General features: G+C 41.2%; 1 protein-coding gene across 1 annotated transcript in view; it reads right to left on the bottom strand.

Moving 5' to 3' along the window:
- The window catches only part of LOC131239468 (calmodulin-binding transcription activator 4-like), a 117,454-nt gene extending 112,933 nt beyond the window's left edge, over positions 1–4,521 (bottom strand). Inside the window, exon 1 of the mRNA XM_058237186.1 lies at positions 4,402–4,521. Coding sequence (XP_058093169.1) covers positions 4,402–4,417 — 16 coding nt within the window. The 5' untranslated portion in view covers positions 4,418–4,521. The remainder of the gene's footprint in view (positions 1–4,401) is intronic.
- Positions 4,522–16,972: the final 12,451 nt, after the last annotated feature.

A 16,972-nucleotide genomic window follows, 5' to 3' on the forward strand; every position in this document is an offset into this window, starting at 1 on the left:
ATTATGCAAATAATTAAAGTCTCGTGCAATGCTCTCCTCTGACCAGGTTTTTCTGTTGCTTTACAGCAAGCAAGGTCAGCCTTATCTACCACATTGATTTGGGGTAAGTCAATTTGATGGGGACATCACGCGCACACGCACACTCACGCCGCCCCTCTACGCAGGTACGTACGTAGAAGGAGGACCCCACCATCGATCTAGCTCGATGACGACATCCAGGGAGGGCCTCCTAGCTAGAAGTCAAGTTTTAGTTCAGAAAAGTGGCCCGATAGTCAAGAAAAGCCCACCATGGGATCTCATGATCGTGGCCCACTCGTCGGATTGATTTCATATTTTAGGTTTTGCTTATTGTTATTATTTAGAACATTGTGAACACTTTAGATTTCTCTGTTTGGTTTTTATTTTAGTTTACTTCATCGCCAAGTAATAGGTTGCGCACATGGAGCGAGTTTTGGGGTATAGGATTTTTCCTATAAATAGGCACCCTTTGTAGTTCTTTTGATTCATTGAATTTAACAAAAAATTCCTGCTTTATTTTTCTGCTTTCTTCGTGAGTTATGGAAGAATTCAAAAGTGGGTGCGAAGCCCTCCCTTTTCGAAGGGCTAACTACCGTGGTGCGAAGCCACATCGATCCCAATTCACCCCCATCTTCCATCATCTTTTTTTCATCTTCCCCCACCATCCGTACTTCGAATTTGTCCTTTTGTTGCATCAGATTTCTTCATTACAGCAGGTTTCCAGATTTCGGCCCGCAGGTGAGCTGAAACTTCGGCGGAGCACCACGCACAAACCGTACATCGGATCGAGCTGAGATTTGGAGATTTTGGAGTCCATCCCTGGCCGACCAGGGCCAAGGTGGCCTTTTTCTGAATAGTGGGCCCCACACACGTGCGGCCGGGATCACACGCACGTCCATCTGGGCCATTGTTGCTGTCCACACGCAGGATCATCTTTTGGCTCAGGTTTTTATCCTCTTTTATCCTCTCATAGCCGTTTTTCATGAATCCTAACCCTAGATTACATTATCCCTAATTGATTTGCCCATTTTTATCACCTTAGGGATCCTTGAATTGAAATTAGGGAATCCCTTGGATTAGGGACTGATTTTTATGCATGAGTAGTTGATTTTATTTCCCTTTGACATCCTTTGGTTTATAATTTTTATTGGTCCAGTCCTAACCTGTGTCGGCTTGGACCCGCATAGATTCCCTTTTTTAATTGCATGTTTGGATTTTCATGTGGGATGTGGAATTTGTGTGATTGTTTCTGAATTGGTAGGATCTAAGCCTGAAATCTTGCATATCATATTTAATTTTCCATGTCCTGCATCACAATTCTTACTAATGCATTCAATTGCTCGCATCCTCAGTTGAGGCAAGTTTGTGAAGAAAAGATTTTCGCGAGCAAAGGCTTCCACTCTCTGCAAAAACAAAAAAAAAAGCTTGGAATACCAGTTTGTGCTTCTTTGCTCAATCAGTATTCCTACTGTCTGCATGATTTGTGCTCCTCTACTATGACCTGTGTTGTAGAGTAGGAATCATAAAGTCATTATGTTTGGGATTCCCGAGTTTGGATATCCTAAAGATTGGGGCATGGTTACAATGGAACCAAGTCATATGTTTTTCCCACTTTTCTTGCACTAGTGGCTTTTTTTTTTTTTTTTTTTTTTTTTTTTTTGATCCATTCATGTCTGTGAGTAATGACTTTAAAATGGGAGAATCTGAAGCTTCAAAGTGGTGTTCCCAGCAAACCTAAAGACTCCCGGTCAGTCGCATTACAAATGAAGTTGACACCATGAGGGTCGCTGGTTAGTTGAGAAAAGAGGAATCCCTTCACAGGCATCAACAAAGATCTCTAAATGAATCAAAATCTTGGAATCATGGGACATTGCATGGCTAGCAAATTGGACACGAACATGTGTGTCGGTTTTGGGCTAGGACACAATTTGTTATGCGCACACGTGCAAACACACACACACACATACACATGTAATTATATGTTTTTGTAATGATATTTTTTGTCCACAAATGCAAAGTATAGAAAAATGCATCATATAAATAAATAAATAGCATATAAATACTGCAAAAAATCAATAGTGATGGAAACAGTAGATAAGTAGTTATGTTGATGTGTGTTGGACAAGAAATTTTCATATATGGAATATGGATTGTCCTTGTTTCATAGCAGCATGGAAGTCCATAGTCACAGGAAAACCTTTCTGCTTTGATAATTAAGGAAAATTTACTGAAAACAGCAAATACAAACAAAGAAAGGCCAATTCTAGAATTGGGATGGAAACTTCTTCTTTTTTGAAAGATAGAATTTCTTACACAGAGATGAGACCTTTCAACCTTTTCAACCCCCTGTTTTGCTAGACAACCCATAAGCTCATTCACTTCCTATTTGACATGGTAGAACTGCAGTTTCACAGAAAAATCTAGGCTAATTGTAACCATAACCTACTAGATAGGTCTCCACTACAACTAATGCTAAAAATGGATTTCTCAATTCCTGGTTCATAAGATCTTTGCAACCGCATCTTTAGGAAAAATTCCAGTTTATAAGAAAGAAAAAGGAAAAAGAGAAGCAATGTCATTTCCGAAATTGGATGCCATTGGCTTCCTAACATGTTACGTGTGCCCACCTCGCAAAGTTACATATCCTATGCCATGGATGAAAAAAATATATATCAGCCATGGGGAGCAACAATCCAGTGATCCAGACCAGTTATCTAGTAGGTTCTACCGTAGATGGGACCACATTCCCAAAAACACATGGATTGGAAAATCCTTAGACTAGCCCCCCGATTGGTGGAGTTCTCCTGTGAAAAGTAAACTGTTGCTAGTATTCCTTTTTTATTCTTTTTTCTTTTTTTCTTTTTTGTTTTTGAAGGCTAACTGGAAATTTTATTTTACTTTTTTTAAGGAACGAAAAGGGATACAGCTAATGCAAGGGAGAGGACTCCCCCTAGCTACCTTGAAAAACCTCTAGTGGACAACCCTCAAATGCTTTATTCATTTCCTGTCTTTTCCAGCTCTCAGGTAACTGATTGGGATGTCAAGATTCTACGTGGCAATAGTATTTTACCATGGCCTGTCTACAGCACAGCCCACCAGATGCTCCGCCACTAATCAAACTTTTGAACAAGGCAGGGGATAGCTACCCTCCCTGTCTGATACTGCAATCATCCCATGATTTCCACCTTCAACTGCCATAACATGCCTTTTCCAAGCAGCAGCACTCAATATTCTATATATATAGCATTCTAATAATGCGCTAACTCAAAGGTTTAATAAAAAAAACCGAAGCAGCTGCAATATCAGAGTTCATTCTGCATCTCCAGCATTAATCACTTGATGGGTCCCACATAATTGCATGGTTGGATGACCCAAACTGTCCATCTACTGGGTGTGAACATGGATGGATCACTATCAAGGCAAGCCAATTGATGATTCTGGCCACGTAATGGCTTTCAAAGAAAAAAAAAAGTTCAGCAGCTTTACATTCTGAATAAATCCATCAATTGGTGGACTAAGATGTCCAATCGAAGCAATTCGTGACCCGTCCACAGTAACGCCACCAAATGGACGGCTCAGATCATCCAACCAAGCAGCCATGTTTTATGATACATAAAACAAGCCTCAATCGCGACAAAGTGGGAAACACGATCAATATCCATCTCATGATGTGCAGACTCTAACAGAACATTCAAGCATATTCCCATCCAATACAACTAAAATAGTAATACAAGCTCAGTTAATTTTCCAATCATCAATTTTCAGTGTTTAGTTTTCATAAGTGGGAACACCGTTCAATTATCCAAACCACCGGCCCCTCGGGCTCCACCACAGACAACAACAGGTAAAAAGACACAGCGTGGGGTCCACGCAGATCACAAAGATCACTGACTATATTAGTATCTCTGGATTGTAGATTGTATCAGTTCATATCTAGGTGTAGAATATTCCATTGCCATTTTCACACGACATTCCCCAATCGATCCTGGCAGCCAATCTTGGCGATTTATTCAGCCAGACATGGACGGTTGCTGGACTTCACATCCTAACCATCTATTCTCAGGAACAAAAATCAAAAGATTAGGATTGCCCGCTCTTAGCCATTTTCAGGGAAATCCTGAGTAAACTAGAATGTCCTTCCGCGAGGATCGTACAATTCCTCTTGAATTTCAGAAGCATGCTCCAAATTCTCAAAGAAAGAAAGTAAAAAGGGAAAAGAACATAGAAAATGCTATTCTGGAAATCAAAATTCCCCGAAACTAGCATGAATTTTCATACGACTAGAAAGAGAATTTGAGAGAACATGCGACATCAAAAAGGTGTATGGAGTAAAAAAAGAGGGAGTTAAAGTTCAAAAGCAGAGAAGAGGATTTTAGACTGCACCTGGAGCAGACTGCATCGTCTTCTCAATTTTTTGGACTTCAATATCAACAGCAGCAGAGTAGCAGAGAGTAGCAGCAGTTCCGACTCTTGCTTTTCCTTCCGCGCTGGCAATGGAATATTTTCAGGAAGGCTTTCAGCTTTTAAAGGAGTCTCGTTTCTCACGGCTCGCTTTGCGTCTGTCGCGACTCACTGTCCAGTCTCTGTAGCCACCCACTGGAGCCCACGTACTGACACCAAAAACGATGATTTAAACCGTCTGTTTTCTTTTTACTACAGTAACTAAGATATTTATATATAATCACTCTTCATTAATGATTCTCGACGTTGATTTTTGAAGATGAATGTGAACCACTGGAAAAAATCCCATTGTTCTAAATTCATCTACAGATATTGATGGTTACGATTGTCATTTCAGTGTAATTTCTTTTATGATAACCCTTAAATCGTAGTTACCACAACATGGACGGTTTCGATCATCCGAACATCGGCACGTTTGCGCCGTGGGGAAAGTACCCTTGGTCCATCGGTCGCGGGGCCTTTTTAATTGATGAACAATAATACAGTGATTGGCGCAAAGTGACATTACGCAGTCAACCAAGGCAACGCGTGCAAGTGCAACACGTGTGAAATGTGATAGATTGGAACCCCATTCTGGGTGGGACCATGGACTCTCTTCGAACTCCGAGCATATCTCGTGCCACAATCCGAACCATTCATCGAGATGGCCGACACAAGTGCAGTGAGCATTTCCTCTAGGTAGCGTCTTTAACACCATCTGTTTTCTGACCACCGACAACAGATTTTGTTGGTAGTGCAAGCTAAGAGTCTATTTGGATTAACTTATAAAGGTGTATAGTATTGTATTAACGGTAGATTTTTACATTGTACAATATTTGAATAGGAGTTGGCGTTTGTGAGTTACCATGCGCATCAATATATCAACATCTCAAAATTTTCAAAATGCATGTGTAATTTCAGACGACACTGCATCATGCAATGCAATGTAGTCATTGCACTGTATTTTCACCGGACATCATAAATATGTCTTTGAACGTTTTCTATCTATGGAAAATAGAAATATCCTACACCAGCATCACCCTGTATCATCTCCATTCCATTATATATAGACATTAACCTTCTCTGTTTCTTCTCCGAAAGTCTGAAGTTTGTTATACAGTTGAATTTCTCCTCGAACTCTTGGAAGGGACGAAATAGAGATTCGATGAGTTAGATCGAAGGCCTACAATCACCTTTCAGATCAGGCGGGGTCCACTTTCCTGCGATCACCTTTCGTAGGAAGTTCCTGCGCTAGTACGGTTGGGGCCCACTTTCATGTTTGTGAATGATCCGATTCGTCCATCGGTTCTGTGAGTTCATTTTAGGACATGTTGCCATTTTAGATATCATCCATACTGTTAATAACGTCATTCCTATTGGGATGAACTAAAAATAATTCAATGTTAACATGAATCAAAACTTTCATGGCCTCATCCCAATTTCAACTGTGGATGTCGAATCATCCTGGATTACACATACAAAGCTTTTGAGACGGTTCAATTTTAGCAACATATACTAAAATTCAATTACAAAATGGATGGACGGGTAGGATTATTCACAAACATGACAGTGGGCCCCACCTAGGTTCCCATTTTAAGAACTTAAAAATAGTCACAACCTTAATACGTCGTATCCAAACATTGATCTGTACAAGAATTTGTATACTTGCCCGAACAATATCTCCTATCCAAACATTGATTTTATGTCATGTTGATTTGAATGTATTCTAAAATTGATCGAACGTATACATGAACAGTAGTTGGATGCAATAAAATACACTCTTATACGTGAATCCAAATAGGCCCTAAAAGCTCTGTCAAGCCCACTAGAATGTATATATTACGTCATCTTCGCCCATCGTTTGTAGTAGCTCACGTTTGGGTGTGAACCCAAAATTGAACTGATTCAAAGCTCAAGTGAGCCACACTGCAAGGTGGGGTGAACATAAGTTTTTTATCAAGCTGATATTCAGTTTTTTCTTTATTTCTTGTTGGGCTGACTTCTTCTTTCTTTTTTTTCTTTTTTTCTTTTTTTTAAACACATGCCCACACCTAACTAGAGCTGGGCATAGAGACCAAGTTCGGGCTAACTCAACTCGATCCGGTTTTGAAATAGCCCTGACCTGAACTCGATCCGACTCGATACCGAGTCCAACATACCTGACTCGATCCGAGTCCAGTTTGGCTTCGACTAATCCGGATTGAGTCCAATCCAGTTAGAAGTACCGAGTCGGGTCAAGTTGGCACCGTCTCGAATTAAGAGATGAGGGAGGGAGAGACCGAGAGAGTGAAGAGGAGAGAGAGGAGGAGGAGGAGGAGGAGGAAGAAGAGGGTGATGGTGGTGGGTGGTTGCTAGGTTTGGAAGATGAGGAGGATGAGGGAGGAAGAGAAAGAGGTCGGGCCTAAAAGATGATGAGGATAAGGGAGGGAGGAATAGATTTTGGGATTGGGTCGGGGTAGGGTGCGGCGGATAAAGTTAGAGAGATGGGTTTCAAATTGAGTTTCGGGTCAGGTCGAGTTACTAGGTAACTCGAACTCAACTTGGTTTGAGTTCGGATTGGGCAAAGCCTAGTCGGTTCGGACCGACTCACCCATTTGATTCGGATCGAGTCGGACAAGTCGAGTTAGCTGGATCAAGTCGTCTAATGCCCACATCTACACCTAACACACGCACTTACACCACATGAGCACTCGATCCCTGGTCTCAGTGTTGAAACTCTTCGTTAGGCTGACCTTTTCAACGAGCTGAGAACCAGCTGGATGGTTTGTAAACTTGAGTGGCATGTATAGTTTTAATGGTAGGCATTCCATCCCCACCATCTATTTGACATGGCACGTTCGGGTTATTGGATTGATCTCCTCACATGAGCCAGTGAGCCCGGGGCTTACCGTTTCAATGACTGTTTAAAGCAACCGTTGCAGGAATTTCAACAGCGCCCACGTGATGTATGTGTTTTATTTGGGATATTGGTAATTTTGAACAGTTCTACAGTTCATTGTAGAAAATGAATCCAAATTTGAAAAAAAATAAATCAAAAGCTTAAGTCAACTACACATAAAACAGTGGTCATTGAAGGCTCACAGTTTAAAACTTAATAAAAAAAACAAAAGTTTTGGATCTAACTAATATTTATTCTTACCCATCATTTATATACGTGGAGCTGCTTTATCAACTGTTCAACATCCCTGGGGAGGTTTCAAGGGTGGGTGTCATTATCCTCACTATTTTCTGTGGGGTGTGGTCCTTGAGTTTCAGATGAGCTTCATTTGTAGGCTTATGAGCTGTAATGAAGGAAAAAAACAAAGGAGGTTAAATGGCAATAAAATAAAATAAAAACAATATTATAAGCCCCACAGCGTCCAATACCACCGACCCGGCTGGTGTTGGATCGCCATCACTCCGAGGAAATTCCCGTCCACTGACATGGTCCGCTGGTCAATGATTGGCTACCTTGATGTCCATGCTGCCACATCTGCAGGCTGGTCACTGTCCACTGTTCACCCCTTCATTATACTCCAGCTGAATATATTGTGATAATTATAAAAACCTCCCCCTTGCTCCTAACAATATAAATATTGCCAATTTAAACGGTGGGATTAAATGGTATGAAATTGCATTGGATGAAGTTAATGACATTTTTGTAATGACTACGTGTCTGCAAATGCCGTGGTTTTTAGACCTTCAAATCTCACGTTTGTGATTAAATTCTTCCCGTGAGAAATACATGTACTAACTGAAGCATGGGTTTGGTGGACCATAGAATTGTAATTAATGGACTACATTTCACGACCATGTGACATGTAAAGCGCATATATGGATAGATGGCATGGATACTATATATACATAGAGAGAGAGAGAGAGAGAGGGAGAGTCATGCTCACCTGCGCACCTTTGTACATGTGTCATGGGCGCCTAATCTAAATGGTCCATGTGATACGGAATCCCATGAAACCCTAAAAGACAAATTTTCACCTTGATTTAAAATTCTGGTATGCCATAGCAAAGAGAAATGCAAATAAAGGGAGGAAACCCTTTTCATTTTTCATGGCCCACCAAAGTTTTGGAACAAAGTAAAATTGAGCCTGGGGGTTTTATGAGGTGCTGCTTCACGTGAATCATTTAGGGCCCGTTTGGCCGAGCAGATTGGAAGGGATTGGAAGTTAAATCCTAGGATTGGCCTGGAGTGCCAAACAGACCAGGTGATCTGATCCTGGGATATAGCAATCCCATAGATCTTAAGACAATCCACTGGGAACACCATCATTACCTTTAAATCCCATCCAATCCATTTTAATCCATTCAAATTTGCCTGGGACGTGTTTGGTTCGAGGGATTGGAAGGGATGGGAAGGTTTAATCCCGGAATTGGCCCGGCGTGCCAAACAGACTTGATATAGCAATCCCATGGATCTTAAGACAATCCACTGACAACACCATCATTACCTTGAAATCCATGCCATCCACCCTAATACCATTCAATCCCTTTCAATCCACCCTGCCAAACGGGCCCTTAGATTTTTGGAGTCACATCAAGTATGAGTAATTCTCAAAAAAGTTTGCATGAGTCCAATGCAAACTAGTGCACGGCCGAGCATTTGGCATATACGTGTGTGTGGAGAACCCATAGATGTTGTGGATTTTGAACTTCACTCGAAAGCCATGTCGATTCTACTATCGATCTGGTTGTCAGGGTACTAAGGTTAATTTAATCGTTTCCATCAATTCCAAATGCCGAAAGAAATTTGCATGGGCCAAGTGCAATTTCGCGCCGCTTAGTCGCACCTAACACCAGGCACTAAATAGGCATTGGTTATTGAAATTGCCACCCCACTAACGGATTAGTAGTAGCACCAGCACCTCTATATTTCAGAAATTGACCATTTTACCCATATCTTACCTACTTGTAGACGCATAAGCGTACCACAGCTATGTACATATAACATATCATCCAACCATTCGACATGGCCCAAATATTTAGCTGATCCAAACCATCAAGTAGCCCACCATGTTAGCTTAGGAGTGCTGGAGGGTGTGTCCCTACTCGGTATTTAGATTAGCTCAATATTTATTTATAGACGAACCATATTGGATGGTTAGATACTGTTTATACGTAATGTTGGGCCCACATGCGGGTAAAGTGAACTCTTAAGGGTATTTTTGTCATTTAATGGAGATTCCTCTGTTTATCAGAGGAGAGGTGGTTACAATTGTCAAAGGAAAGGGCAGGTATTTACATTATTCCATAATAAGTGTGTATTTTTTTCATTTTTAAAACCCTTTTGGGGTTTGTTTATTATTATTATTATTATTATTATTATTACCAGGTAATTCATGGTAAATAAGCCATCATTATTTATGCTCGAATTTACAGCAGTTATCCCAATGTTAACACCGACAAAAAACATGTTTGTAAAGCCTCCAACTTTCCATAATGCATTCGCACCATTTTAACATTAAAAAAATTGTGGGGCCTACCATGATCTATGCATCTTATTTATGTTGTCCATTTAAGGCTTTGGCATCAAAGAGGTCGATCAAAAGCTTAAGTGGATCACACCATAGGAAGCCATTGGAATTGAACAGCTAATGCCAGAAACTTCTCGGGATTGAAAGTTTTAGATCAATCTAACACCCAAATCCATAGCTCAAGTGGTAGACCGAGTGGAAGATAAAACACTGAGGTCTTGGTATGGATTCCTTAGAGGAGGTGGCTAACAGTGAGTATACTAACAAGCTTTTAAAAATAATAAAAAATAACAAAAAAGTTAATATTTGTGTATTCCTTTTATACATGTCTATGTAACTTACCAGGAGGTTGGATGACATATATACATCCTTGTGGGTCTTAGAAAGTTTTTAATTTTAAACTGGGATGTTATTATCTCTCATGTTTGCTATGGTACTTGAGCTTACATTCTGCCTGGCGCTAAAATGATAAGGTAAAACAGATGAATAGGGTGAATCATGCACATACATCATGGTGAGACCTACAATTTTTTACAGGTATCATTTCATATGCAATTTCATGAATTTTGATGCACATTGGCGGGCAAATTGCATCATTTTTACCTCTTATTCAAAGACTGCTAAAAAGTAATTATTATTTATTAACTTTCATTTACACCTATAATTGGAAAAACAAACAACCCTCTGGTTTATAACTAGATGCCACTGAATTAGGTTCAGTTTGTTTAATCATTTACCACAAATAATCATGTAAATGGGTTACGATTATTTATTGGGAGAAATTTATGTAACATGAGTTTTGAGTTGACGACTTCACAAAAATCAAGGTAGGGAAGAACAAAATATGTAAAATTGATGGGCCCATGCATCAGATCCAGACCATTCATTTGTTTTATCAACTCATTTTAGGGCATGAGCTAAAAAATGAGGCAAACCAAGGGCACATATGGACCACACTATATACTTCAAGAGAACTGAATCCCTACCCAAGAATTCTTCCTGGAGGCCACAAAAGTTTTGAATTAAGTTGATATTTGTGTTTATGATTCATTCATGTTTATCTAAACTTTGAAAAGACTGAATGACAAAAACACATCAATGTAGCACTTACACAACTTTTTTCCTTTTAACCTTGGACATTATTATCCCCTATTTCTTGCAGTGTGGCCCGCTAAAACTTAAAATCTACCTCATTTTTGGGTTCATGCCCAAAATGAACTAATAAAACAAATGGACGGTATAGATCAAACACATACATCAAGATGTGATTCATAAATTTTACTTAATAAATCAGTGCGACACCATCACATTTCTCGGAGTTATACTTACCTTGGGCTTGTTTGGAAACATGGATTTGGAGCCCTTTGATTTGAAATCTTCATATTGTATTTGGCACCCTAGATTGGGAATAAACTTTAATCCAAAAGTAGCTATGTATGATATATTTACAAGGGCTTTAATTTAATTACTAAATCAGTTAGCGAACATATATAATGTTTGACACAATGGTTGTAATAAGCCCGTTGAAATATATGCTTTGCCCCAAAAATGATGAAATTCAAAGTCTCCAGTGGGCCACAAGCACAAAATCATGTTCGAGTGACTAAACAACGATTTTTAACCGTTGATTTACATGGACAATGTTTGGATGGTACTGATCGTTATATTAAAGTAATTATAGTGATGCAATTAAAAATCTAATTGTCTTAGAACATCATTAGTGGGCCATGTGCCCAATAGAATAATAGTCCAATGGATTTTAGATGTAATCCAAGCTTTCACGGTGGATTTTAAACACCCTCTTTGAGGTCATTGGAAACCCTGCATTTGAAACCCCCAATTATTTAATGGTACCAAACAACTAGGGGATTTTAAATGCCCTCGAATCTCTCCAAATCCATGTTGACAAACAACTAGCGAATTCCGTCTTTGTGAGCATAAAATAAAAATAGTTATTATTTATTATCCGTTTACCAGTATTTTTGGCGGTAAAGGGTCAAACAAATTAGTGCTTTGCAGAATCTTGAGAGCCGATGGCTTACCCACTGGTTCTTCTCTAGTTGTGGTGTTCCATCAACTGTACATTTGGCATAAATGCCCTTCGCCCATATTATCCTGACCATGTGTTTGTAGGTGTATCCTAACTATCCAATATCCAACGGTTTGAAATAAAATGGTCATCACTCTAAAATCACCAAGTTAAATCGGATGGTTAAGATCCTTTGATTAGTGCCGGCTTCGAGCTATGCTTCGTGCACAACGAAACCCGCGATCTAAAATGGTAGTAACTGCATCCCAAAAGCCTGCTGATGGTGTCCAATAAACCTCCCGGTAGAGCTATACATGAGCAGCAAAAACTCAGTAACTCACTCAACTCGACTCGAAAAAGCTCGACTCGACTTGGACCGAAGCTGAGTTTGAACCGAGTTAAGCTGATTTTTGGTGCTCGAAATAAGTTTGAGCCGAGTTCAAGATTGACCCAGCTTGACTCGGCTCGACTCGAATACTACTCGAACTTGGCTCGACTCGGACTTGACTCAGTATAGGGTATATATACCCTTTCAAAAAAAAAAACCTACCCCCCTTTTCAAAACTATCCCGCTCGGTGCCCAACCCTAACCCTCTTTCCCTATTTCCTCCCTCTCTTCCACCCTCTCTGTCAGTCCGCCAGTTGACGAAGCTCCTTTGTCCTCCCTCTCTCACTCTACTCTCTCCCTCATCCTCCATGTTGAATGTGGTAGACGATCTGCTGAGTAGCCTTTTGCTAGGGCTAGGATTGGAGGCGGGTGTGCTAAAAGACGCTGTGGGTGGAGATGATCTGGAGTTTTTGTTGAAGATAAATTACTACCCTCCATGCCCTCGGCCAGATTTGGCATTGGGTGTGGTGACCCACACCGACATGTCAGCAATAAATGTTATTGTGCCGAATGAAATATCGGGTCTGTAGGTCTTTAAGGACGATATCTGGTTCGACACCAAGTACATTCCCAACGCTCTCGTTATCCACATCAGGGACTAGATTGAGGTAATGTTTCTTTTTTTTTTCAACGGATGCAATAAAGCTACCTGTCTTTGCCCATATGGATAGGGAAATTGTGGATCTAGACCGTCAATCTAGTGGGATCTGCCTTTGGAAAACGAGAGTAATGAAACCAGCTTACCTGTGTCACGCCCCAAACTCGGAAACCGGGCTCACAAAATTCCCGATCCTCGAATTCGGTGCTGACAGCCTCCGTAGTACCCCATTCTCGGCTTCCAGCGCCCATATGCTAGATTCTGATCCTGGGGTCCTACAAGGAGGATTTTACACCGTACATTTATCCCATAAGAAGCATAACCACAAGTATACCCAAATCACAAAGACAACATCATCATCACATATCCACTGATATAAACATTTGAATACAGTGTAGAAAAGAAAATACATATATCGATAATCAAAGCTCCAGAAGACCGCTGCACGCTCCAAGCTTAACGTTGCTGCGACTTAACACCACTTGCAAGCATTTATCGTGCATAAGCTTATAAAAAGCTTAGAGGGTGGTGTAAGTGTATGCACAAGGTAAGTGCCAAGCATATAAATATCAGAGTAAGCAGAAATACTGACAATCCATAAATCGTACAATATCAGAGTAATGCGAAAACATGCTGGTAAGTCTATAAATACCCTTAGCCTTATCCAGGCTATGTGATGCAAAACGTAATAAATCAATATCATATACTGAGAATGTAATGTAATATGCAAATCCTAAAGAGTCACGAATACCATCAACCTCATCTAGGCCATACATCAAACCTGCGCGTATCGCGCCATCATGTGGGGATAACTTCGTCTCACAAGGAGTCCCATAAACATCTCAGTCCAATGGCATCTGCTTTAATCAATCATCCATCACAACATGCATACGAATGATGAGGGTTCACAGAAGGACGGCGGATCTAGTCCAAATATCAAGATAGGCTCACTAATTTAAAACGCGTCACGATAGTTAAGGAAAGATCCAACTTATAGCCACCATAACATCGGACGATGCTCTCGATGTGGAACAAAGTTCTGCCTTCACTATATGCATAGTAGCCTGCCAATCACTGGTAGCTCGCTCAAGTCCTCATGCCCCGCCCATTCAGTGTTCACCCACGTGCGCCCGCCCACATGTGATCACAGTGATGGAGCATCACAATATCCCCCACCGAGGGCAGATTCAAGTCTAAGTGCAATAAGTGGGCTTCCTTACCCTCTCTATCGCGCAATAAACTAGACTTCATATGGGGCCCAATAATTAGAGTCAACACACTTCTCATATAAAACATGCAAATGATGCGTATGGGCATGTATCATGATGTTATGCTGTCACATACTCACAATCGGTATCGTTAACCGACATCAATAATCGGCATAATAAAGGGCCTAAGGGAAGGTCACAATGAGGACATTTAACCATCATTGTCCATCAATGTGGACATTTAACCAACATTACTCCCAAGGAGTGGCCCACATAGAGCCAAACATATAGTGGGCCCAGAGCCCTATATAATGGCCCAATATACATCACCATCGGCCTCTCTCAATGGCCTAATATACATCATGATGGGCCTCACTTATGGGCTACATATGCATCACATTGGACCTTGCTCATGGACCTCATGTACATCACAATGGGCCGCAATACATGGGCCTCATATATGTCAAATGGGCCGCAATATATGGGCCGAAAAATACATCTCATTGGGCCTCACTAAATGGGCCGGGAATACATCACAATAGGCCTCATCATATGGGCCAGAAATATATCATAATGGGCCTTATCAAATGGGCTAAAAATACATCACAATGGGCCGAAAATACATCACAATGGGCCACGTCCCACGGCCTAATACACACCACAATGGGCCTCATCACATGGGCCGCAATTGCATCAAAGTGGGCCTTAACAGATGGGCCACAAATACATCAAGATGGGCCTCATGGATGGGCCGCACCAATGGGCCTCAAGAGAGAGCTTAGATTACACCAAAAATCATTTCAATAGTTACAGGTGTAACATATGTGTCACTGTACACTATCATTCTATGGGGCTCATGGCGCACTAATGATGATCAGCACTGTCTAAACATTGTCCAGCGCCATCCAAACATAGTCCAGCACTGTCCAAACATTGTCCAACACCGTCCAACACAATCTGGACGATGTGGATGCCACACGTGTGGCGTGGACATACAATACATACATCAACGTGGGCCCCACACCACCCTGGACAGATGGGTAGAGTGGATATAGAATAAATACATCTAGGTGGGGCCCATGTGCCCAAATGGATGGACGTTGAGGATACAACACATACCTCATATGTGGGCCCCACAGAAACTTGCTGACGTTATACAGTGGGACCCATAGAGCTTACTGGATGGATGGTGTTGATAAAACACATATCAAGGTGGCTGCCACCATCCAACACATCTGGACGGTGCAGATCAAATACATAAATCAAGGTGGATCCCACACACGTGGCCCACCAGAGATTTAGATCTCCCTCACGTCCAGATGGACGGTGAGGAGAATACATATATCAAGGTGGCAGCCATACACGTGGCCCACCAGAGATTTGGATCTGCTTCATTGCAGTCTCAAACCTTAGGACGAGCTCACCAAATGAATGGACGGTTTGGATGTAACACATACATCATGGGTGGGGTCCCACCCGTCCAGATTGCTGGACGGTGTGGATGAGACCCATACAACTCAGTGGCGTCCTACACCACTTGCTGATGTAAATACATCAACTACATAGCTGGTGTGGGGCCACGTCCAGTTGAATGGACGATATAGATAAAACATATATATCACGGTGTGGCCCACAAAGGGCTGATGTCCATACAACAGCTAAATAGCTGTGTGAGGTACACTAGCCAATCCGATTCCACATCAAGTGGGCCTCACCGTCCAGCTAATAAAACCTATAAATGATGGTGGTCCTCACGCAGGACGGCATGGATACACCATGCATTAGGGTGGGGTCCACGGCAGTGTGGCCCACCAGCTATGGATCAAACTGATATTTGTGTTTTTTGTTCATCAGATCTGTCCCAAAAATGGGCAGCAACATAGTGGGCCTCAAGATCGGACGGTGAGGATAATACATTAAGGTGGGCCATGCAATCAAGGAAAAAGAGAGGGAAAGAGAGAGAGAGAGAGAGAGAGAGAGAGAGAGAGTGTGTGTGTGTGTGTGTGTGTATGTAACGTCCTGGATTTTCACCGTCTTGGATTTTCAAAAATCCTTGAATTTTTTAAATTAATTTACTTATAATATCACTTAATGATCATTAGCACTCAATGTTAGTTTATACAGGGGTAGTACCAATAAAAAACCGCACCAGTCCGATTAATCAACCATAGGAAGCCAATGAATCCGCCCGATCACTTGAACATCAGGTGTAACCTCATAATTTACTCACATAGGACCCAAATCTAACCGACTCATCGCTAACTAATCAAGACAATCATAACTAAATTAAAGATCTAACCGAAGCTGAGTCAAATAAGGCCCGGATCTTAACTAATACACCAAATCAACCCCGTTACTCTCTTAGCTTAAAACCAACAGTTTAGAGTAATCATGACCAAATCTCTACTTTCACTAGTTATAAATAGGCCACACTATGAACATAGTTAATCTAAACCCTAATCATTGCCCACGAAAAATCTCAATACCCAATTCATTCTAGAAATTCCCCGATTTTCCGAACAAGCTTTAGACCACTTGTTGGTGGGCCACTAGTTCTAAAACTATAGAATAATATCCGTCTTACTAGGCTTGACGTCCATTGCAGGAGTCGGACCTGAGTGCTGTCCAGAACCACTCAACTTGAATTATAGGACGAGTACATGAGAAGTGCAAATACCTTAAATGAATGAACTAAAACTTAAGTGAATTGAGTCGTCTACTCTTATGCAAAGTTGAGGATTTCGGACTGTCGGTTTACGACCAAACTTTACCCGTGGAGTAAGGATATTTCCCTTCTCATATCCATATAGCCGCGGCCCTGATCGA

This window comes from Magnolia sinica, chromosome 3 (genome assembly GCF_029962835.1).
Source record: "Magnolia sinica isolate HGM2019 chromosome 3, MsV1, whole genome shotgun sequence".
In the NCBI taxonomy this organism is placed as follows: domain Eukaryota; kingdom Viridiplantae; phylum Streptophyta; class Magnoliopsida; order Magnoliales; family Magnoliaceae; genus Magnolia; species Magnolia sinica.